General features: G+C 37.4%; 1 protein-coding gene across 1 annotated transcript; it reads right to left on the reverse strand.

Annotated features, from left to right (window-relative positions):
- Nucleotides 1-18,489, reverse strand: Satl1 (spermidine/spermine N1-acetyl transferase like 1). The gene is made up of 6 exons (XM_034485692.2): nucleotides 16,293-18,489; nucleotides 11,447-11,498; nucleotides 2,725-2,805; nucleotides 2,224-2,325; nucleotides 1,283-1,323; nucleotides 1-284 (listed from the first exon to the last, which is right to left on the reverse strand). Exons 1-6 carry the CDS (start codon nucleotides 18,126-18,128, stop codon nucleotides 114-116), a joined length of 2,283 nt encoding a protein of 760 aa, XP_034341583.1. The 5' UTR covers nucleotides 18,129-18,489; the 3' UTR covers nucleotides 1-113.
- Between the last annotated feature and the right edge of the window lie 5,534 nt (nucleotides 18,490-24,023).

Raw genomic sequence — 24,023 nt, forward strand, 5'->3', positions numbered from 1 at the left:
GTGTTCACTTGCTTTATTTTATAACATTTGATGTCAAAGTGATGTTTCTCAGGTGACATTCAAATGTTGAGGCCCATTTTGGGATTTTTTGTTGCGTTTTTTATTTTTTGTTTTCATTCTTCCTCTGCAAGTTCCAGGAGATCTTCCATGTTAAATCTGAACAAATGCCAGCCTTCCTCACAGGAAAGGTCTAAAGCCCCTAGGCGAGTGTAGTACTCAACAGAATCCTGATTCCAAATGATGACAAGAAACTGCATGCCACAACATTCAGTGTTGATGGCTATCTGTTTTAAAACAAACAAGTAGATATTACCCTTATTTGACAGTATAATCATTCACATTTTACTGAAGATCTATTATATATATAATGCGATATATGTATAACAATTTTGAAATAAGTATTTTGGGACAAAAAGAATCCTTTATATTATTGCAAGTCACACTGTAGGTCTATTTTGTGAGTAAAATCACCTTATCCTTGATGATAAAAAACATACATAGTGTGCTTATACATTATATAAGAATAAAATTTAAGCCAGGCAGTGGTGGTGCATGCCTTTAATCCCAGCACTTGGAAGGCAGAGGCAGGTAGATTTCTGAGTTTGAGGCCAGCTTGGTCTACCGAGTGAGTTCCAGGACAGCCAGGGCTACACAGAGAAACCCTGTCTCCAAAAATGAGAGAGAGAGAGAGAGAGAGAGAGAGAGAGAGAGAGAGAGAGAGAGAGAGAGAGAGAGAGAGAGAGAGAATGCAAATGCGAATGAATAAAATTTAATTAAATATAACATAGAATCTGAGCTTTCAGCTCAAAAATCCACTTTAATAAATATTGGAAGTCCATGTTATGAAAATGTTTTGTGTATGTGGATGCACATATTGATGTGGATTTGGGGTTGCATATGTGTGCGTGCCGTGGTGCTCAGGGAGCAACTTTGGATGTTAGCCCTCAGGTGCTATCACTTTTTATTTGAGAAAATGTCTTTCACTGGCCTGAAATTTCATCAAATAGGTTAGGGTGGCAGCCAGTGACCACAGGACATCGACAGTCTGTATCTCTTCTCACCTTGCCATTGCTGGCATAAAAGTGTGTGTCACCACTACTGGCTTTTTATGTGGGGTCTGGGAATTAAATTTAACTCCTGGTTTTTGCAAGCAAGCACTTTACCAAAAGAACCAGTCTTGGTATATTTAATTAATATGATTATTTACCTAATCTATGCCCCATTAAATAATTCTTGAAGAAAAGAATACTATATAGACTATCAATATAACTATAACACATACCTGACTTAGCTTCTTCAGCATGTCAGCCCCAATACCTAGACCTATTAAATAGATATGTCAAAGAAAGGCAGTAAGTTGAGAATTTTCACATAACTAATGGTTTACTTTGATTTTAAAGCAATATAAGATCAAACTTTGTTTATGGTTGTCATATATTCTAAATAGCATGTGTTGAAACTCACTCATGAATGTTTTAAACTGTCTTTTACTGGAGCCTGGCAACAATGCTAATACAAATGAGATTTGTTTTATGTTAAAAATCTGTGCTGAATAAATGAGTGTCACTGTATTATTTTTTTTTTTTTTCTTGAGAAAGGGTCTAACCATCTTTTGCTGAATGGCTTGAAATACAAGCTCACTGAGATCCACCTACCTCTGCATCCCACGTACTGGAATTAAATGTGTGTGTTACCATGCTTGCCTTCACTGTTTTCTTACAACAAGGCATATTTCTTATCTATGTCTACTAAAAAACAAACCTAAAATATAAAATTATTTTACAGATAAAAATATTTGTTGGGCTAGAAAGATGGTTCAGTGGTTAAGAGCATGACTGCTCTTCCGTAAGTCCTGAGTTCAATTCCCAGCAACCACATGATGGCTCACAACCATCTGTAATGGAATCTGATGCCCTCTTCTGGTGGTCTGAAGACAACTACAGTGTACTCATAAATAAAAGAAATAAATATATCTAAAAAACATATTAGTTGGAACTGCGTAGCTTGCTTGAGTGTGTTGATGAATACTGTTGAAATATTTTCTAACTTGTGATTGAGTCTTCACTGCACTAGAATCCTGATCAGGCTCAAGAAATGGAAATGAGTTATCTAAATAAGTTAAAACTCATAATTCTAGCAAAAGACTTATCTGTAGCCCTTACATTAGAATGTTACTTAGAAAAATTTACATGTTTGCAAATAATATTATGATTGTAGTTTTACCTTGATATTCTTCAGTGATATAAAAATCCTCTAGGTGAAGCAGTTTGCCAATCCGTGGGTCATAAGTGAAGTAGTACATGGCAAATCCAATAGTTCTTACTCCTGGGAGGAGAGAAGAGAGTATACAAAGAGGCTGATGCTTTCAGTCATAAGAAGGAATATGTTTCCAAATAGAATACAAAAGGGTGTGTTTGTTTGCTGCTTTAACTATTAAGGCAGTAAGTGGTTTCTGGACAAAGTCAGTACATAAATATACAGAAAGTTTACTTTTCTTATAATAAAGCCTTTAAAAGAAAGTATATACTTTGATACATGTTCTCATAATTTTAATACTTTATTATAAGAGTGACATAGTAGTGTTATTTAAAAGTACTCTAGGTTTGTACATTGTAGTTCTCTGCTTAATCCTATTTATACAATGTGTATTTGTTACTGTTAACTCTGTTTTCAGATACAGAAAATATGTTATAGACTAAATTAGAGACAAAAGGTTTACTTTACCTGATTCTGTTTGTTTACTGGGTGCTTCAGCAATAAGGCAGTAGAAAAGTGGTTTGTCCCCAAAACCATCCCTGAATAAATCTGAAATATTAATTCACATATGATATGTCAAAATTTATAAGTGAACAAAGATGGCAGAATAGGAAGGAGCAGGACCACTCCTTCCTGCATGTACAGCAGCTATGCTAGTAGCAACTGTCTGACGTGAGTATTTTAACATTTACAATTTTTAGGAGTGTCTGGCTAGTATCTGCAGTTACTTTCAGCTAAATGCATTCATAAGTGCATAAGTGCCTATCTCCCTTTGAGTTTTCTTGGGTTATCTGTAGGAATGAGAGCTTGTATTTCTGGGTAGTTTGTTGAAGCCTGGGTCATCAATAATTATCTTGTCCTTAATGTAATAGGTTTTTATGTTCTAACTAGACTTCAATTCAAATTGTTCAGATGAAAGCTTAGGGGCTGATTGTCATTATACCAGCCCCTATCAGCTGAAGTGACAAAGGAAATAAAATTTTAGGAAATTAAATGGATCTACCCCTGCTTGTACTTGTATGGGATCTCTCTCTCTCTCTCTCTCTCTCTCTCTCTCTCTCTCTCTCTCTCTCTCTCTCTCTTTCTCTCTCTCTCTCTCTCTCCCTCTCCCTTTATCCCTCCTCCCTCCCTTCTTCCCTCCCTCTCCCCCTACCTCATCCCCTCTTTGTGTTTCTTTGGGAATATATACACATGCATATACAATCTACCCCTACTTTGTGTTTCTATGGGAACACACATGATAGTATGGCAATCAGTTAATGAATAAATACAAATAAATATTGCTGCAATAAATAATTTTTAAAAAGTCAAGATGCAATTTTGTTGAAACTACTGATTTTTATAGTATGCCTGCAGGCAAAAGATATAAATCATGAAAAGACATGCTAAAAATAATTAGAAATAATTGAAAGTGAAAAACATCATAAACAAAAACTTATTGAATGCAGTGATAATGCATATTTCTATACTGTAGAAAGAAAAACCTTTCAGAAAAGAACTTAATATATACCTTTAAAGAGGTATAAAACAAAGCTAAGTAAGCCCTGATGTATTCTATGGAAGGCAATAAAGTTTAACAGATATAAATAAGAGGAGAAAAATAGATAAAACTTAAGGACCTCCAAAACTGGTTATTTGAATAAGCCAGCAGAACTGATGGCTAGACTGGAGAAGAACAACAAAGGGTACAAATATTAAGATCACAAGACAGATAAACCCCTAGCCAAACTAACTAAAGGGCCCAGAAGCAGTATCCAAATTAACAAAATCAGAAATGAAAAGGGAAACATAACAACAGAAACTGAGGAAATACAAAAAAATCATCATATCCTACTACAAACGCCTATACTCAATAAACCTGGAATATCTAGATATAATGGATGGTTTTCTAGACAGATACCACATACCAAAGTTAAATCAAGAGTGGGTAAACCATCTAAACAAGCCCATATTGCAAAAGGAAATAGAAGCAGTTATTAAAATCTTCCCAAACAAACAAACAAACAAAAAAGCCCAGGGCCAGATGGTTTTAGTGCAGAATTCTACCAGACCTTCAAAGAAGACCTGATACTAATAGTCCTCAAACTATTCTATAAAATAGAAACAGAAGGAACACTGCCTAAATCTTTCTGTGAAGCCACAATTATGCTCACACCTAAACCACACAAAGACCCAACAATGAAAGAGAACTTCAGACCAATCTCCCTTATGAATATAGATGCAAAAGTACTCAATAAAATTCTTGCAAACAGAATCCAAAAACACATCAAAAACCATCATTCAACATGATCAAGTAGGCTTCGATGAAAGATTGGTTCAAAAATTCACTAACGTCATCCACTATATAAACAAACTCAAAGAAAAAAAATCTCATCATCTCCTTAGATGCAGAAAAAGCATATGACAAAATACAATGCCCCTTTATGTTAAAAGTATTGGAGAGATAAGGAATTCAAGGCCTATAACTAAACATAATAAAAGCAATTTACTACAAACCAAAAGCCAATATCAAATTAAATAGACACATGCTTGAAGCAATCACACTAAAATTGGGGACAAGACAAGGATGCCTACTCTCTCCATATCTTTTCAATATAGTACTCAAAGTGCTAGCTAGAACAATAAAAAAAACCCCCAAAACATCAAGGGGATACAAATTGGCAAAGAAGAAATAAAGGTATCACTATATTCAGATGATATGATAGTATATATAAATGACCTAAAAAATTCTACCAGAGAACTTCTCCAGCTGGTAAACAACTTCAGCAAGATGGCCAGATGTAAAATTAACTCAAATAAATCAGTAGCCTTCCTCTATAAAAATGATAAACAGGCTGAGAAAGAAATTAGGGAAATGACACCCTTCACAACAGCCACAAATATAAAATATCTTGGGGTAACCCTAACCAAACAAATAAAAGACCTGTATGACAATAACTTCGAGTCTCTCAAGAAATAAATCAAAGAAGATCTCAGTAAATGGAGAGATCTCCCATACTCATGGATTGGCAGAATTAATATTGTAAAAATGACCATCCTATCAAAGGCAATCTACAGATTTAATGCAACCCCCCATCAAAATCTCAACACAATTCTTCAAAGACATGAAAAGAGCAATTTTCCAATTTATCTGGAAAGGCAAAAAAAAAAATAACAAAAAAAAAAAACCAAAAAACAAAAAAAAACAGAATAGCCAAACAATTCTTAACAATAAAAGAATGGCTGGAGGAATCACCATCCCTGACCTTCAGGCTTGACTACAGAGCAGTAGTGATAAAAACTACATGGTATTGGTACAGAGACAGGCAGGAAGATTAATGGAATAGTATTGAAGACCCAGAAATAAAACCACACACTTATGGTCACTTGATCTTTGACAAAGATGCCAAAAATATACAATGGAAAAAAGAAAGCATCTTCAATAAATGGTTCTGGCCTAACTGGCTGTCTGTGTCTAGAAAAATGAAAATAGACCCATATTTGTCATCTTGCATAAGCTCAAGTCCAAGTGGATCAAGAACCTCAACATAAAACCAGATACACTGAATCTAATAGAAGAGAAACTGGGAAAGAACCTTGAACTCATTGGCACAGGGGGAAATTTTCTGAACAGAACTCCAATGGCTCATGCTCTAAGATCAAGATAAATGGGACTTCATGAAACTGGAAAGCTTCTGTAAGGTAAAGGACATAGTGAATAAGAAGAATTGGCAACCTACAGATCGGGGGAAATCTTCACTAACCCCACATCCAATAGAGGGCTAATATCCAAAATATATAAAGAACTCAAGAAGTTAACCACCATAAAACCAAACAACCCAATTAAAAATGAGGTATAGAACTAAACTGAGAATTCACAACAGAGAAATCTTGAATGGCTGAGAAGCACATAAAGAAATTCCTTATTCCTCTTCCAAGTCTTTAGTGATCAGAGAAATGCAAATCAAAATGACCCTGAAATTCCACCTTACACCAGTCAGGATGGGTAAGATCAAAACCTCAGGTGATAACACATGTTGTCGAGGATGTGAAGAAAGAGGAATACTCTTCCATTGCTGATGGGATTGCTAGCTGGTACAACCACTCAGGAAATCAATCTCAAGGTTCCTCGGAAAATTGGAAATAGATCTACTTGAAGACTCAGCTATACCACTCTTGGGAATATACCCAAAAGATGACCAACAATGCCATAGGGGCACATGTTCCACTATGTTCATAGCAATTTTATTTGTGATAGCCAGAAGCTGGAAACAGCCTGATATCCCACAATAGAAGAATGGATCGAGAGAACGCAGCTCATTTACACAGTGGAATACTATTCAGCTATTAAGAACGAGGACATCATGAGTTTTGCAGGCAAATGGATGGAACTAGAAAATATCATCCTGAGTGAGGTAACTCAGACCCAAAAAGACACACATGGTATATACTCACTAATAAGTGGATATTAGCCAAAAAAGAAGGAAAAGTATAAAATACCCAAGATATAGTCCATAGATCAACAAGCTGAAGGGCACAAGTAATAATGCCTACATCCCACTTGAGAGGGAGAAGCAAGCAATCACAAGTGGGGAAGAAGGGAGGGACCTGGATGAAGAAGTGTACAGTGTGGGGTGAGAGGGGGGAAAGAGGGGAACATGATCTGGTACTGGGTGAGGGGAACATGATCTGGTACTGGGTGAGGGGAAATGACTGAAGCTCTGAGGGCCAGCAGAAAGAATGGAAACAGGCAACCTTGGGAGGGAGGAGGTAGGGGGACCCTCCAGAATGCACCAGAGACCTGGGAAGGGAGAGACTCTCAGGACTCAAAGGACCTTAGATGAAATGCCCCCAGTAGGGAAAGAGAACTTATAGAGATCACCTCCAGCAGGAAGGCAGGGCATCAAAAATGAGGGAAGGGGTTTAGCATCCCACAGTCAAAACTCTGACCCATAATTATTCCTATCTGAAAGAAATGCAGGCTTGGAAATTGAGAAGAGCCTAAGGAAAAGAAGGTCCAGTGACAGGCCCAAAGTAGGATCCAGCTCAAGGGGAGGTCCCAAGGCCTGACACTATTACTGAGGCTATGGAGTGCTCACAAAAGGGACCTATCATGACTGCCCTCCAGAAGACCCAAGAAGCAGCTGAAAAAGTCAGTGCAGATATTTACATCCAACCAATGGACAGAAGCTGCTGATGACCCCTGTGGTTGAATTAGGGAAAGGCTAGAAAAAGTTGAGGAGCAGGGCGACCCTGTTGGAGGACCAGCAGTCTCAATTAACCTGAACCCCCAAGATCTCTTAAACACTGGACCACCTACTAGGCAGTGTATACCAGCTGATATGAGGCCCCCAACACATATACAGCAGAGGACTGCTGGGTCTGAGTTCAATCGGAGATGATGCACCTAACCCTCAAGACACTAGAAGCCCCAGGGAGTTTAGAGGTCAGGTGGGGTGGGGGTGGGGGTAGGGACAGCCTAATTGAGACAGGGCAGTGGGTTAGAGGTATGGGATGTGGAACAGTCAGAGGGTGGAAGGAGGGGGAAATACAATCTGGAGTGCAATTAATTAATTAATTAATTAATTAAAAAGAAATGAAAATGAGGCTTTTACTATCTGAAAGTCAGAATATATCCATGCTGTAAGTGATATTGACCTACTAGTCAGTTATGTTTGTTCTATTACATATCAGTTTTTCTATGTCTTATTTTCATTAAATTTTCTTGTAAGTCCACCTAAGGAAATATGTAGTATATTTGTAATGTTTGGTACTATCTACATGTTAGGTGTCCATGTTCCTTGGAACCTATCACTGTGGATGAGGGGGTGATATTATCTATTCAAAACTATAAAGTATTGCTAAAATAAATTTCAGTAGACTTAGTTGAAGGACTGTTATGTTATGAGTAGTAAGATTTAACATTGTTATGACATTGATATTAACATAACTTATTTACATATTCAATGCAGTCCATTAGAAGTCCACTGTCTTAGTTATTGTTCTGTTGCTGTGAAGAGACATCATGGACAAAGGTAACTCTTATAAAAGAAAGCGTTTAATTGCAAACCTACAGTTTCAGAGGATTGGTCCATTATTGTCATGGCAGGAAGCATAGCAGCATTCAGGTATGTATGGGGCTGAGTGCATACATCCTAATCCATAGGCAGGCAGAGAGAGAAAGACTGGACCTGGCATGGACTTTTGAAACTTCGAGGACCACCCCACAGTAACACACTTCCTTCAAGTCCACAAGGCCTAATCCTTCCTAAACAGGTCCACTAACTGGGGACCAAGCATTCAAGCACATGATCCTGTGGGGACCATTCTGATTCCAACTACTAGTTTCCACTCTCTGGTTCTTGTAGGCTTGTAGCCATATTATAATTCAAAATTCATTTAGTCTAACTTCAAAAGTCCCCATTGTCTTTCAGTTTACATCTGTTTAAAAGTACAAAGTCTATCTTGAGATTCCAAGCAACCTCTGTAAAATCAAAATAAAAGGGCAGATCACATACTTTGAACATACAATGGCACAGGACATACACTACCATTTGAAGAGGGAGGAAAGGGAAGATAGTAAGGACCTGCTGGACCAAATCAAGACTGAAAACCAGCAGGGCAAACTTCAAATTCTGCATTTCCATGACTGATGGCAAAGCACTGTTCAGATCTCCAACTCCTTTCAGCTTTGTTGACTGTAGCATCTTTTCGTCATTTGAGCTGGTTCTACATTCTGACTGCAGCTCTCCTTGGTAGGTATTTTATGATGCTGGAATTTCCAACATCTTGGAGTCTTCAACAAATTCCAGGCTTCACTTTCACAATGTCATACAATGAACTCCCCAGGCCTCCATGCAGGCCACTCCCTGCCCTGCCCATTATATTCTGTGTGAGTTTCTTTGTGAGAAAGAATCTCCTATGTAGCCCTGGCTGCCTGGAACTCACTATGTAGACCAGGCTGGCCTTGAACTCACAGAGATCTACATGCATCTGCCTCCCAAATTCTGGGATTAAAGGCTTGTGCCACCATGGCCAGTCTTCCTACATTCTTCTTGACTCTAAATTAAGAACCATGTGGGAAAAGCTTCTAATTTCTGCTTACTATGCTGGAACCTACTCCCCTCACTCAATTACAACTGCACAAGCTTTCTGCTATTGATGGATTCTTATACTGCTTATACTTCTATTTTTCTTTAATTTCTATGCAAAAGTTAGAAGCTTAGCATGTGGGGATACTACTCCCTTTATTCCATTTCAAATCATGCCTTTCTTTAAATGTCACATCTCTTTGAGCACAATACATGGCTCCAACATTATATTTCTTGGTGAGTCTTTTCTTCTCAAAGTGTACATTTTGTATTTCTCTTTGCCGCACTTAACTCTTTTCATTGCAGGTCTACATAAAAGTCAATATTAGGCTGTCATGAAGTCTCCTCCAAAGCCATTAATTCAAAACTCCTCAATTTAGCCTTAGGCAGATTCTTCAGACAAAGGCAAAAAGCACACATATTGTTTGTCAAAATAGCCCAAGAATAGTTTCTAGGCCACTTACTAATATTCTTTTCCTCTGAAACCTCTTAATCTTGGCTTGCATAGTCCAAATCATCCTCAGTAGTATACTCTTCCTACTCTAATGGCCTATTAGGCTCCTGTCTTAGTCATTGTTCCATTGGTGTGAAGAGACACAATAACCAAGGCAACTCTTAAAAAGAAAATATTTAATTGAGGCTTATTTATAATTTCAGAGGTTTAGTTCATTATCATCATGGTAGGAAGCATGGTTCATGTCAAGGATGGCACTGGAGCAGTAGCTGAGAGCTACATCCTGATCCTTGTACTGAGAGGGAGAGGGAGAGGGAGAGAGGAAAAGAGAGGAAGAGGTATCGGGGGAGGGGGAGGGAGGGAAATGTCTGTGTATCTGTGTGTGTGTCACTGGGGCCTGACATGGGCTTTTGAAAACTCAAAGCCCACCACCAGTGCCATACTTCCTCCAATAAGATCACACCACCCAATCCTTGCTCAGTAGTCCACAAACTGAGGGCCATTCTCATTCAAACCACCACATCTGCCATCTTTTAAAAAAAATATATACAGATTACAAAGAACTCCAAATATCCCAAACAACTTTAAAACAGAAGAATAAAGTCGGAGGATGCTTATTGCTTAAATTTGAGATGTATTATAATGTTACAGTAATTAAAACAGTATGATATTGGAAAGAGACCTGATATGTAGACAAACCAATCATAAATGGGGCTGTAAAATAAATACTCACAAACTTATATGGCTGATTTATTATCAGGGTATCAAAACCATTAAAACTGACTTTCCAATAAATCCTCTTGTGAAAATTTTATTTCTATATACAAAATAACAAAGTTGGACCCTCACTTTTCCCCATATTCAAAATATAGCTTGAAAGAAATTAAAGACTTCAAGGTAGATGTTAAAAGTAGAAAACTCTTAGAAGAAAATGCAAAAAAAATCTTCAAGACATTATATGTGGCAGTGGTTTCATAGGTATAGCTGACAACAAAAGCACAGATAGTAAAAAAAAAAAAATAGAAAAACTTCAACAAAATATCCCACTATGAAACAAGTAAAAAGTTTCCACAGAGTATAAGAAATTATTTTGCAGAATGTTCTTAATTGATTCTGTACATTCTTAAGCATTCAACTTTTAAATACTCCTCCTTCAGTAATTCTTCTAAATTTTAATAAATAACACTCCTTTTTGCTGTTTGCCAATCATGAGTTCATGAATTTTCACAATCTTTTAGCTTTATTACTGTGTAAAAATTCTAATTCACAATAATTTTCTACATTCTACATTAATATTTTTGGCTGCCAAATATAATAAACTAACTTTTTTTTTAAAGCTCCTACCAACATAGTGCATGTAAGGAACATGTTAGACATACCAAACCTCTGTTCTCTGTTTTGTTCTCTGTTTGTTCTCTGTTTTGAAATGCATTTGCTGTCTACTGCATCTTAAAAGGCATGCACAGTTTCATGTTAAAAAGATGCAAAATGAAAATTATTGGAACACTGAAAAGGCTATGTAATTTGTGTCTTGTATATATCCATATTAATACTAGGAACACTTTTTGTAACAAGGACAGTTGCTTCTGCATGTTTAGGTATTCATCCTATATGCATTCATTCACACTGGTTTTACCTGCACAAAGATTACCACAAAACATCTTACCCAGCTCTGTTAATGACACTTTTTCTTGCATGCCTTCACAGAAAGCCAGTTCCTGTCAAAGTAGAAAAAAATGTTTCAGTTGATGATTTGGTAAATATAATCATTGAAAATTTTATTGAATATTCTTATACACAGGAATGCTAGGTTGTGCTAAAAAAGAAGTCAGATTTGATTACCATTATGAAGAAATTTAAAATCTGAAACAACAATGTAAAACAAAATAGGTAGATAAGTAGTTGGTAGCTAGATAGGCATATTTTAGGGAGATGATAGATTTGATATCTCACTCAGGTGAATGTGAAATTTCTGGATTAGTAGCTTTGAATTCAACAGGAAACTGGAAAGCAAAAATAAAAACTTGTTTCTGGGTAGTCACATGTTTATTTATTATGACTTTACAGAAAAATTGGTGAAACATGTTTGCTTGGGGCTTATTAGTATAACTTTAAAAGTTTTTTAAATTGTGACCTTTATTATTTTGTACATCTAAATTCCTTCTCTTTTGATGCCTGTCTCATGTTTTGAGTTATAAAATATTTACACTTTTTCTCCTCTTTTTTTGTGAGGATATTAATCATAAAATGTGCTGGCTTTTGTCCTCTTACATTCTTAATACTTTCTTTGCTTGCCTGATTTTTCTTGTGTGTAAATACTGAGGTAGAATGTCACCATCATACCAAACCCTGTCATCCGAGGGTTATTAATTTAGTAACCCATCTTTTAGTCAGTGATTTGAAATATCCTTTATTTCAAACACCATATACTCACAGGTACTTTAGAGAACTGGACTCTTCATTAAGTTTCATTGTGCTAGCTCTGGAAATTTTATGAAAACTTTCTTTTCATTTACTTTTGAGATTAAAATATCACTATATCACTTCTTCCTCCAAACCCTTCCATATATTGCTTGTCTCTTGCAACGTCAGAAGCTACACCCATGAAGTCTCACCAAAATGCCTAAACATGAGCTGAACAAAGACAGCAATCAAATCTTATTTAAAAAAAAAATCAATTTCCTATCTACTATACCAAAGCAATCATGTCATTCACATGAAAATACATATTTCTTATACATTGAATACTTCAAAAACTTTTCTTCTAATATTATTTTGTTATATTCTTGTATTCAAACTTTTTTATATTTTTATTATTTTTTCCAGAATAGTCACAGTTAACTTCAGTACTACTTAGAAAGGGGAACAAAATAATCACAGGAGGTAGAGGGTGAGAGGGACTGGGGATGAAGAGAGGAGGGGAGGGGAAATGGGGGGGGGAGGATCAGGAGTGGGAGGAGACAGGGGAGATGTACAGAGGGTCAGAAAATTGAACAGAGGTGTGTGGCAATGGGGATGGGGAACTGGGGGAAGCCACCAGGATTTCCCAGATGCTAAGAAAGCAAGAGGCTCCCAGGACCCAACAGGAATGACATTAGCTGAAATACCCAACAAAGGGGAGGGAGAACCTGTAGAGACCATATTCAGAGGTTAGGAATGGTTCTCTGGTTGAGGGATGAGGCTATTCTCCCATCTCAAAAATATTAATCCAGAATTGCTCCTGTCTAAAGGTAATACAGGGACAAAGATGGAACATAGACTGAAGGAAAGGCCATACAAAGACTGCCCTACCTGGGGATCTGTCCCATATATAGTCACCAAACCCAGACACTATAGCTGATGCCAAGAAGTGCATGCTGACAGGAACCTGATATAGCTGTCTCCTGAGAGGCTCTGCGAGAGCCTAACCAATACAGAGGCAGATGCTTGCATCCAACCTTTGAACTCAGTGTGAGGACTCCAATGAAGGAGTTAGAGAAAACCTGAAAGAGCTGAAGGAGTTTGCAACCCCATAGAAGGAACAACAATATCAACCAACCAGACCCCCAGATCTCCCAGGGACTAAACCACCAACGAAGGACTACACATGGAGGGACCCTTGGCTCCAGCTGCATATGTAGCAGAGAATGGTCTTGTTGGGCATCAATGGGAGGGGAGGCCCTTGGTTCTGTGAAGGCTCAATGTCTCAGAGTAGGGGAAATGCCAGGGCAGGGAGGCGGGAGTGGGTGGGTGGATAGGTAGGGGAGCATCCTCATAAAAGCAGGGGCAAGGAAGGGATTGACAGGGGGCTTTTTGGAGGAATAACCAGGAAGAAGGATAACATTTGAAATGTAAATACATAAAATATCTAATAAAAAATTTTAAAATTTTATCTCACATTGATAGAAACTGAAAAAAAACCCACATTTCCCCACATTGCAGCACAAGAATTCAACAGAACATTTCTTACTCCTAAATAAGAACTTACTGTTGTATATAATCAAAATAAATTTAAATTCTTCAAAATAAAGCAACATGTTGGCTCATTTTATGTCAATTTGACACAGATTAGAGTTATTTGAGAAGACAGACAATTTGTCTCATTTGACACAATGCATTCATAAGATCAGGTTGTAGGCAAGCCTCTGGGGCATTTTCTTAATTACTAATTGATTGAGGTGGGGAGTTGGAGGGCAACAACCATTGTGGTAGTACCATGACTGGGCTGGGTGCCCTACCTTCTATAACAAAACAAGCTGATCAGGCCAGGAGAAGCAATCAGCACCCCTTCATGGCCTCTGCATGCTTTCAGTCCCTGCCCTATTTGAATTTCTGGCCTGACTTCCTTCAATAAACTATGACTTGGGATATGTAAACCAAATAAACCCTTTCCTCCCCAAGTTGCTTTTGGTCATGGTATTTCATCACAGCAATAGTAACCATAACTAAGACAAAATAACTGCTCATTTAAAAATTCACACACAAGCATGCCTTCATTATTAATATCCTAGTCAGTTCCTACTATATTATTTCCATAGCAGTTAGCACTCATTTATAAAGATGTGTTCATCATATGGTATTGGTCAGTTGGAATTCAGCAGGAAAAGCAACAATTCATGAGTAACCATACGTTTGCAACATATTCAACAATGTGGTAAATCTATGTATCACCACTACATGTATAAGAGTTTTAATCAATGTATATTACCCATAAATCCATGTTAATAATTTGGATTCACTAGTATTTTGGATATTTTGACATTTTTAAATTAAATGATTACTATTTAATTTCTGCAAAGGAGACTACTAATTTTTGAAAAATTTAACATAATAATCTCAAATCTGTTAGATAAAAATGTTTCTAACTGGTTGCTTATCTTACACAGCAGTTGGCTTCAAGCAAACACGTACAGAAAGTATAAATTTAAACTCTGCTATAAGGTTTGTTTTAAAAATTAGATTTTAACACCAGGTATAGGGATATATACCTTTAATCTTAGAACTTGGGAGGCAGAGGCAGGTGGATTTCTGAGTTCAAGGTCAGCCTTGTCTATATAGTGAGTTCTAGGACAACTATGGCTACAAAGAGATACCCTATCCAAACAAACAAACAAACAAACAAATATTACATTTTAAAACCAATCTTTAGTATTTCTGAACTTGCCAAAATTTTAACTTTCAAAAACTACAGAATTTTGCCCAGGATTAAAGATTCTGATATAGTTTAAATTTGGACTAAGACATAGTTATTTGAAATATGTAAGCTTAAGTAATGTTTGTTTTCTTTTGAAATTACTTAGATTTGAAATACCATAGGTCTGTGGTTCAGAATGTCAAATTATGGTATATATTGACATTTGTTTTGCTATAGAAATTAAAGAAAGGACCTATGTTTATTTCTTGAGAGGAGAAAAATTAGAGGTCTCTTATGTAATAAAGTGGCTATGTGTATATCAATACATATGTAAAAACACAGACACTATATTGTGATTTAGGTATTATGGAGTAAACTTATAATAGTCTCACAGCATTAACAAGTCACATCTTAACTGCTTAGTCCTGAACAGAATAAATTTTCAGTAAGTATACTAGTAACTTTCAAATTACATTTAAATACTCTGGTTGTAGCATTTTATTTTGCAGAATTACTTTTCAGAAATGAACTGCTTTGCTTCACCTACTTTAATATGAGTATATTTTGGATTTATAATGTGAACATATGTGTACAAACATTGAAAGATCATACATTTCCCATGAGGGAGCTGTCATTTAGTCTGGTATGGATCTGCAAAACATTTTAATAGTTAAAACATACAATTTGTAAGATCAGGCCTAAGAAAAGGTTTATCCTGTGCTACAGTGATGTTGATGTACAGCTACACAATGCCTCTTAGTGATGTCTTTTAGCTAAGGAATTTTGATGGCAAGCTAATAAATCAATTTTCAAAGAGTATTTTTATAAACTTGGAAATAATCATGTGTTGGGAAAATGAACATAAAATGCAAAGAGAACCACTACATACACATCTGTGTATCACATGAATGACTGCCATCAATGCATCAAAATTCCATTATGGTAACTATAGTTATTACATTGTCACCTTTACTGCACTGGTATGATTTCTAGGAAAAGTATTGAAATAAACATGGGGCTAAGAAAACGTTCACTCAATTCCTTAGACTCAGGTCATGTACATGTTAACAGACTTCTAGATAAGCTCTACCAACTGAGCTATCTCCCTTGTTGACATCTCATATTTTTTTAAAAATATTATATTCTGCATATCAAAAAACACTACAACCATATTTTAGCAATTACTATAATCTTGATTTATATTGAAAATGATGATTAAATAGGTTTAGTGAATTCGACATTATGTATATGCATCATAATGAACAGAGCTGCTATATTATTATTATTATTATTATTATTATTATTATTATTATTATTATTATTAAAACCTAGACTATGCATTCCTTTTGTTCTTTCATCCCTTCACTAACTTTCAAGTAATAAGGAGATGCAGGCTTACTTTAATCAATCTCAGGATATCTGGGCAGTCTTTAGGCTCAGCAGGTCTTATGTGGAAAGAACAAGAATTTTTTTTTTTCATGGCCGATTGTTTCATTTTTTGCTGACTTTCATTTAAATCACTCATGCTTGATTCACCTGGCTCTAAATGACTTGCATCTGGTTGGATTATGCTTAGTTGACTTGAGTCTGATTGACTACTGTCTAATAAACCACCTTTCATCTCTGGTTTACTTGGACTTGGTTCCGATTTATCTGATTGTGTCTTTTTTTCTTGGCTTGATTGGGTGCCATCAAGTTGGTTTGTGTCTGATTGGTATGTGCCTAATTGAGTGGTTCCTGATTGTCTTGGCACTGTTTCCCAATTATCTGATTGTTTCATGTGTGAGTTGTTAGGGCAGTGTTGCCACTTTTCTGGTTGTCTTGTGCCTGAGCAACTTGGGGTTGGTTGCCATGTATATAATTGTCTTACACCAGGCATGTAGGGATTTTGTTGCCATGTATCAAATTGTCTTGTGCCTAATTGCCAGGGGCTTAGGTGCCATAAATCTGATTGCCTCATATCTGAGTGGAGTAGATCCCATGGCCCTGAGTCTGAATATTTCATGCCAGGATGGCCTGGTTGCCGTGAATACAATTGTCTCATCTCCAGAGGGCTGGGGCCTGGTGGCCATTTGTCTGATTGTGTCTTGCCTGCATAGTTGGGGTCCCATTGCCATGGATCCATCTGTTGCATGCCTGGTTGGCTGGTGCTTGATTGCCATACATCCACATCTTTCATGTCTGGTTGGCTGGTACCTGATTGCCACGTGTCTAACTCTTTCATGCTTGATTGGCTGGGGCCTGATTGATACCTGCTGTACTGTTGGCTGAAGCCTGTTGGACATGTATTCAACTGCTCCATACCTGGTTGGTTGAGGCCCGCTTGCCATGTACCTGACAATTTCTTTCCAAGTGGGGTAGGACCTGCTTGCCATGTGACTGAATGTCTAGTAGTTTGTTGGCTAGGGCCCTGTTGCCCTGAATTTGAATGTCTCTTGCCTTGCGGACTAGGGACTGGTTGCCATGTATCAGATTGCTTCATACCTAGTTCAATGGGACCTCCTTGTCTCAAGTCAAATTGTCTGGTGGATGAGTGATTTAGTTGTGGTTGCCATGAATTTGATTGCTTGCTGTCTGGGTGGTCTGAGCTCCATTGCCATGTATCTGTTTGTCTCACACATGGAGGGCTTGCCCTCCATTGCCATGAATCTGTTTCTCTCATTTCTGGATAACTTAGGTCCTGTTTCCATGTATCTGGTTGTTTCTGTCCTGCATAGCTTGAGTCTTGTTCTGTATCTGATTGTCTTGTTCCCTGATTACTTTGGGTTACTTGCCACATGTTTGGTGGTCCCCTGCCTGAGTACTCTGGGTCCCATTGCCATGTGTTTACTTGTTTCACATTGTGAGTGGGTGGGCCTGGCTGCCACACGCCTGCTTGGCTCATGCCTGTTTGGTTCATACCTGGTTGATTTGCACTTAGTTGTTTCATACCCATTTGTCTTGAGTCTGACTCCCTCATACTTGGTTGGCTCAGGTCTGTTTTGTACGTGCCTGGTTGGTTCGTGCTTGACCATTGTTGTTTCACATTGGGTTGACTCAGGCCTGGTTGGTTTATATCTGTTTGGCTTGAGCCTGATCTTGTCACATCTGGTTTGTTCATACCTGGTTGGTCCATGCTTGGCTGGTTAGTGTATGATTGGCTTGGCCCTGGTTGTTGCATGTTGTGTGGATTCAGGCCTAGTTGGCTTACATCTGGCTGTGTCATACCTGATTGATTCTCGCCTGGTTGATCCATGACTGACTGATTGGCAGATGATGGGTTGGTAAACAACTGACTTGCTTGTCAGAGTCTTGATAGGACAGGATATTTTTACTACAGCACTGTGATGAAAAGTTGTCAGCTGTTTCCAGTTTATCTCAACTCACACTTGGAGATAGTCCTTTGTCATGGTGGGAATGGGAAACAAAGATGATTGACTACCTGAAGAAAGTGATTAAAGCCTCTGATTCACTGGAGGTGACTTCACCAGATACCACAGCTACAAGCTTGGCTGGATTTCAGCCTGCCATCTGGTCTTTCCCTGTCAACAGGCCAGAAGAAGAAGAACAAAATGATCCTGGGAGAGTGTTACCACATTACCCCTCCCCCACCACACAGAACTGCATCATAATGATGAAGTCACAATGCCAGATTCTCTTTACCTATGTACTGTTCTTCCTAGTTGTAAGATATGGGCAGGGCAATGACTGACTAAAGATTCATTGCTCTTTTTGAAAAGCAAGCGGCTGATTCTCACTGCTGCAGAAATCCACCCACCCTACCTCCACTCTCTGTGAACTTTGCTGAACCTAGGGGTGGACCTAGTTTTCCTCATTTCTGTGAACTCTCTTAACCTCATTCTACTCCATTTTCATTACTTTCTGTTAGCCAAGGATACCTAGAAACATTCTCTATGTAGGACCATCAGTGATGTCAGGGGACCTGAGTCATCAGACATGGACTCAGGTATGGGGGTTTTCACTCTGCCTCATTTCTTCTGTTATGATATCCCAGCCTCAGTCTGCTTGCAGGTATGGTGCTTCCTACCTCAACTCCATCCACTGGAAATTCTAACTCTGAATACAAACCCAGGATCACCCTAGTCTTTAATCCCTGTCTTTTCAGTTTTTCTTTGTCTTACTGCAACCTACTTGAAGCTACTCCTGCCTCAACTCTAATTTCCTAGGGACCCCGACTCATGTTATGAACAGAATACCATTAGTTCTTTCCTCCAGGCCCTCTCAATCTTTTATCTAAGCCCACCTCTATTACTCCTTGTCACCCAACAACCTGCAGAAGCACTCCCCACCAGACAGCACACAGCCACCACACTTTCCTAAGATTCAGTGCGACTACAAAAAAAAAAAAAAAAAAAAAAAAAACAAGAAATGCAACACTCACACAACAAAGACAATACTAGATATCCACACCTAGAATCATCTCAATCATCCTAACTCCAGATGCCTAGACATGAGGACAAAACCAAAAATTAACAGCCAAGATAATATGTCTCCAGAACACAGTTACCCTACTACACAGTAGGCCCCAATAAATGTGATTTAGCTAAAACACAAGACAGGAACATCAAAATATCAATTATAAATATATTCAATGGCCTTAAAGAGGATATGAATAAACAATTTAATAAAGGATTTGTAGATTTGGTCTCTTAATAGTCTATGAAAAAATATAATCAGTGGAATGAAATTAAGAAATAGTTCAAGACATGAGAATAGAAATAAAATCACTAAGTAAAACCCAAACTGAGATAAAACTGCAATTTTAAAAGTTTAAGAAGTCAAAAAAAGTGAGATGAGCCTCACAAACAGAGTACAAAGCACAAAAGAGACAATCTGAGACATTGAAGAAAGTAGAAGAAATATATACCTATGTCAAAGGAAATGATGAGTATAAAAATATCCAGGCACAAAACATCCAGAAAAATCTATGACACAATGAAAAGACCAAATCTACAAATAATAGGAAAATAGGAAGGAGAAGTAACCAAAGTCAAAGGCATAGAAGAAAATTTTCTTAACCTAAAAAATGAGGTATTCATCAAGGTATAAGAAACATAGAAAACACCAAATAGACTGGACCAGAAAATAAAATTCCTCACAGCACATAATAATCAAATCACTATCTGTATAGAATGAAAAATATAAACTGAAAGGGAAAAAGACCGTATAACATGTAAAGGCAGACGGCTGAGAATAACACTCAACTTCTCAATGGAGATTCTAAAAGCCATACAGAACTGGTCAGATGTTTTATAAAATCTAAAAGACCACAGATGCCATCACAGACTACTATGCCCAGCAAAACTATCAATCAAAATAGACAGAACAAGAAAAAATATTGATACAACCAAATTTAAATAATATCTATCTACAAATCCAGAAGGTACTAGAAGAAAAACTTTAATATGAAAAGGTTAAGTATAACTAAAATAACATAAGAAATAGACTAATCTAGACCAATAAATCAAAAGAAGGGGGAAAACCCAGAGCATAACAACAAAATAACAGGAATCAACAAACACTGCTCATTTATAATTCTCAATATTTATAATTAATTATTTTATTTATTTACATCCCAAATGTTGCCCCACTCCATCCCTGCTCCTAGAGTTCTTCACAACATTCCACCTCCCATTCTCTTCTGAAAGGGTACTCCCCCCCCCAGCCCTCACCCCCTCCCAGCCCCTTCCCTTGGGTATCCATCAAGTCTCAACAGGATTAGGCTCATCCTCTCCTACTGAGGCCAGACAAGGAAGTCCTTTGCTATATATGTGGCAGGGGCTTCAGACCAGCCCATTGTATGCTCTTTGGTTGGTGGCTTAGTCTCTGGGAACTCCCTGGGGTCCAGGTTGACACTGTTGGTCTTCCTAAGGGATTACCATTCCTGATTGACAACAGACACAGATGGGGTGCTCCCAAAAGTCAGTGGGGAGAGAAATTTCCCTCAAATGCTCAACTACTTGAGTGGGGGATTTCCAGCCAACCCTGGATGAGTCCCACATGTAAGTGTTTGACAATCACCAAAGAATGATACCCCAGACTAAAATAGTATGCAAAAGCAAAGATAATTAAAAATCTCCCAACAAAAATCAGCTTAGGGCCTCATAGGTTCAGTTCAGAATTAGACCAAACTGTCAAAGAAAAATTAATGCCATCAAGCCTCAAATTATTCCACAAAATAAAAAAGAAGAAACATTGTCTAATGTTTTTTATGAAGCTACAATTATTGTAATATCAAATTCACAGAGACCCAAAAATGAAGGAAAATTCTAGACCAATTTCCCTTATGGGTAGATGTAAATGCAAAATTTCTCAATAAAATACTCGCCAAACAAACCCAAAAACACAACAGAAAGATCATCCACCATGACCGAGTAGGCTTCATCTCAGAGCTGCAGGATGGTTCAATATACATAAATCAATGAGTGTAACCTACCACATAAATAGACTGAAGGACAAGAACTACATGATCATCTCATTAGATGTAGAAAAGGCCTTTGACAAAATCTAAAATCCTTTCATAATAAAAGTCCTGGAGAGATTAGGGATATGAGGGACATTCCTAAACATAATAAAGGCAATTTCTAGCAAGCCTATAGCTAACATCAAATTAAATGGAGAGAAACTCAAAACAATTCCACTAAAATCAGGGGCCAAGACAAGGCTGACCACTCTCTCCATTTTTATTCAACAGTGTACTTATTTTTTTTTTTTTTGCTAGAGCAATAAAACAACTAAATGAGATAGAGAGGCTACAGATTGGAAAGAAATAATTCAAAGTATCTTGATTTGCAGATAATATGATTTTCCACATAGAAGAACCTCAAACATATAGAGCCTCAAACACATAGAAGAAGTTTTCCATCAGAAAACTTCTACAGACTGCTATAAACATTTTAAGCAAAGTATCAAGATACAAAATTAACACTCAAAAACTGAGTAGCCTTTCTATATACAAAAAACAAACATACTGAGAATAAAAACAGGAAAACAATACCTTTTGCAATAACCTCAAAAATATCTTGCAATAACTCTCTCCAAGCAAATGTGAGCCTTGTATAATAATAGTTTCGAAAATTACCTTTTAAACACAGAAGAAAGAAAGAATCAGAGGATGGAAAGATCTCTCATGTTCATAGGTATTAGTACAGTGAAAATATCATCCCACAAAAAAAGCAATATACAGATTAAATGCAATCCCCATCAAAATCCCAACACAATTCTTTACGGAATTTAAAAGTACAATTTTAGTCTTCATATGAAAATACCCCCCCCACACACACACACAACAGGATAGCTAAAATGATCCTGAATCTGCTGGAGGTGTCACCATCCCTTGTAAAAGTATCTTTTATTTGCCTGATCTAATTGTTATCTTGGTGGAGCCTTACTGCTGAATAAGCTCATCCTTTTTAGCTCTTGCTGAACTCTGGCTGGCAGGTTCGACTCAGCTGTTCTGGCTCAAACTCCTCTATAAATGGCCTGGTTTAATCTGGCTTCTCTCAGCTTCTTGCTGAATTGTTTTTCTTTGACTCAAACTAACGCTAGCAATCTGTTCTAATCTCTTGGCTTCTTCTCAGTCATATCTCACTCAGTCTTCACTTGTGTTTAGATTGTTCTCTTAGCAATCTGTGTATAAAACTCTCCCAGTAAAGCTGCCTCCTCTCTCTCTGCATGCTCTTAAGTAGACTCTCAGGTCTGTCTCATGAGAGTTGGGCAGATCCTATCTCTGTCTCATTATGTCACATTTTTCTCTGAATTATCATTTTGTCTACTGCTCAGAAGTCACTGTCAAGCATGGCTGCTTCAAGATATTAAATAACTTTATTTGCACTGTTTGGTATTAAGGGTGTATACTAAGGGTCTGTCTGTATTCCAGTCAGAGTAGCAATGTTTATGGATTAAAATTCCTCAACAATCCCCAATTTCTAATTATACTACAGAGCTTTGCAATAAAAGGAGCATGGTATTGGCATAAAAACAGACACATTGATCAATGGAATTGAATTGCAGACCCAGATATAAGTCTACACACCTATGGACACCTGATTTTTGATGAAGAAGCCAAAATTACAGACTGACAAAACTAGATGACTGTGTGTAGAAGAATCCACATAGAGCCATCCCCATCACCCTGCACAAGACTCATCTTTAAATCTATCAAGGACCTGAGCATAAGACCAGATATCCTGAATCTGCTAAAAGAGAAAGTTGGGAATAGCCTTGAACTCATTGGCACAGGAATAGACTTTCTGAACAGAATACCTTTAGTGTAGGCATCAAGAACATCAATTAACAACATGAACGTCACAAAACTAAAAAGCTACATTATAACAAATAACACCATCATTTAACTAAAGCAGTAGGCTACAGAAATATGGGAAAAATGTTGCCAACTACACAACTGAGAGAGGGATAATGTTGGGAGCTGACTTTAGCAGAAAGCGGCTAGATCAACTTTGCACCCATCTGGAACCATATACCCTGATGAAAGACTTAGTTGTCAAAAGCCTATAACAGCTGAAGCACACTCTGATAAGTATATTGTTTATCCCACATAGCTTGTTTTGCTGTTTAGTGACCTCAGCTGTATGGTGTACGTGGTAAAGTGTTTTCACCTGTGTTCTCCTGCTTGTGTTTATAAATACCCCAGAATTCCCTTCACTAGGAGAGACTTGAGAAAATAGAGAAGAGACTTGATCACACCCTGTCTTGTCTCCATTCTTCACGTCGTTTGCCCAACACTCTCTCTCTTGACCAGAGCACTTAGCCCCAAAGCGTTGAGGCAGAGTAAAGGCCACAACAGGATAACATATAAAACATATAAAGAACTAAAAGAAACATGAACATCAAGAAAACAACTCAATTTAAGAACAAGATACAGATCTAAACAGAATTCTCAAGAAATGAAACACAAGTGGCTGAGAAGCATTTAACAAAACATTCAACATACATAGTCGTCAAGGAAATGCAAATCAAAACTACTTTGAGATTTTTGTCTTACATTAGTCAGTATGGCAAAGATCAATAAAGCAAATGTCAGCTCATCCTGGAAAGAGAAACACTTATCAATTTCAGATAAGAATCAAAATTTGTACAACCACTATACAAATCTGTGTGGTGGTTCATT

Source organism: Arvicanthis niloticus, chromosome X (assembly GCF_011762505.2).
Source record: "Arvicanthis niloticus isolate mArvNil1 chromosome X, mArvNil1.pat.X, whole genome shotgun sequence".
Lineage (NCBI taxonomy): Eukaryota > Metazoa > Chordata > Mammalia > Rodentia > Muridae > Arvicanthis > Arvicanthis niloticus.

Excerpts from the sequence above, each read along its gene's own strand:
- Satl1 (XM_034485692.2), bottom strand. The coding sequence starts at position 18,128 with ATGGATCAACCAGGCGAGAATCAATCAGGTATGACACAGCCAGATGTA. Across the intron at positions 11,499-16,292 it reads ATATCCTGAGATTGATTAAA|GAACTGGCTTTCTGTGAAGG; the intron begins GTAAGCCTGCAT and ends CTACTTTGACAG. Across the intron at positions 2,326-2,724 it reads CAGTAAACAAACAGAATCAG|GAGTAAGAACTATTGGATTT; the intron begins GTAAAGTAAACC and ends CTCTCCTCCCAG.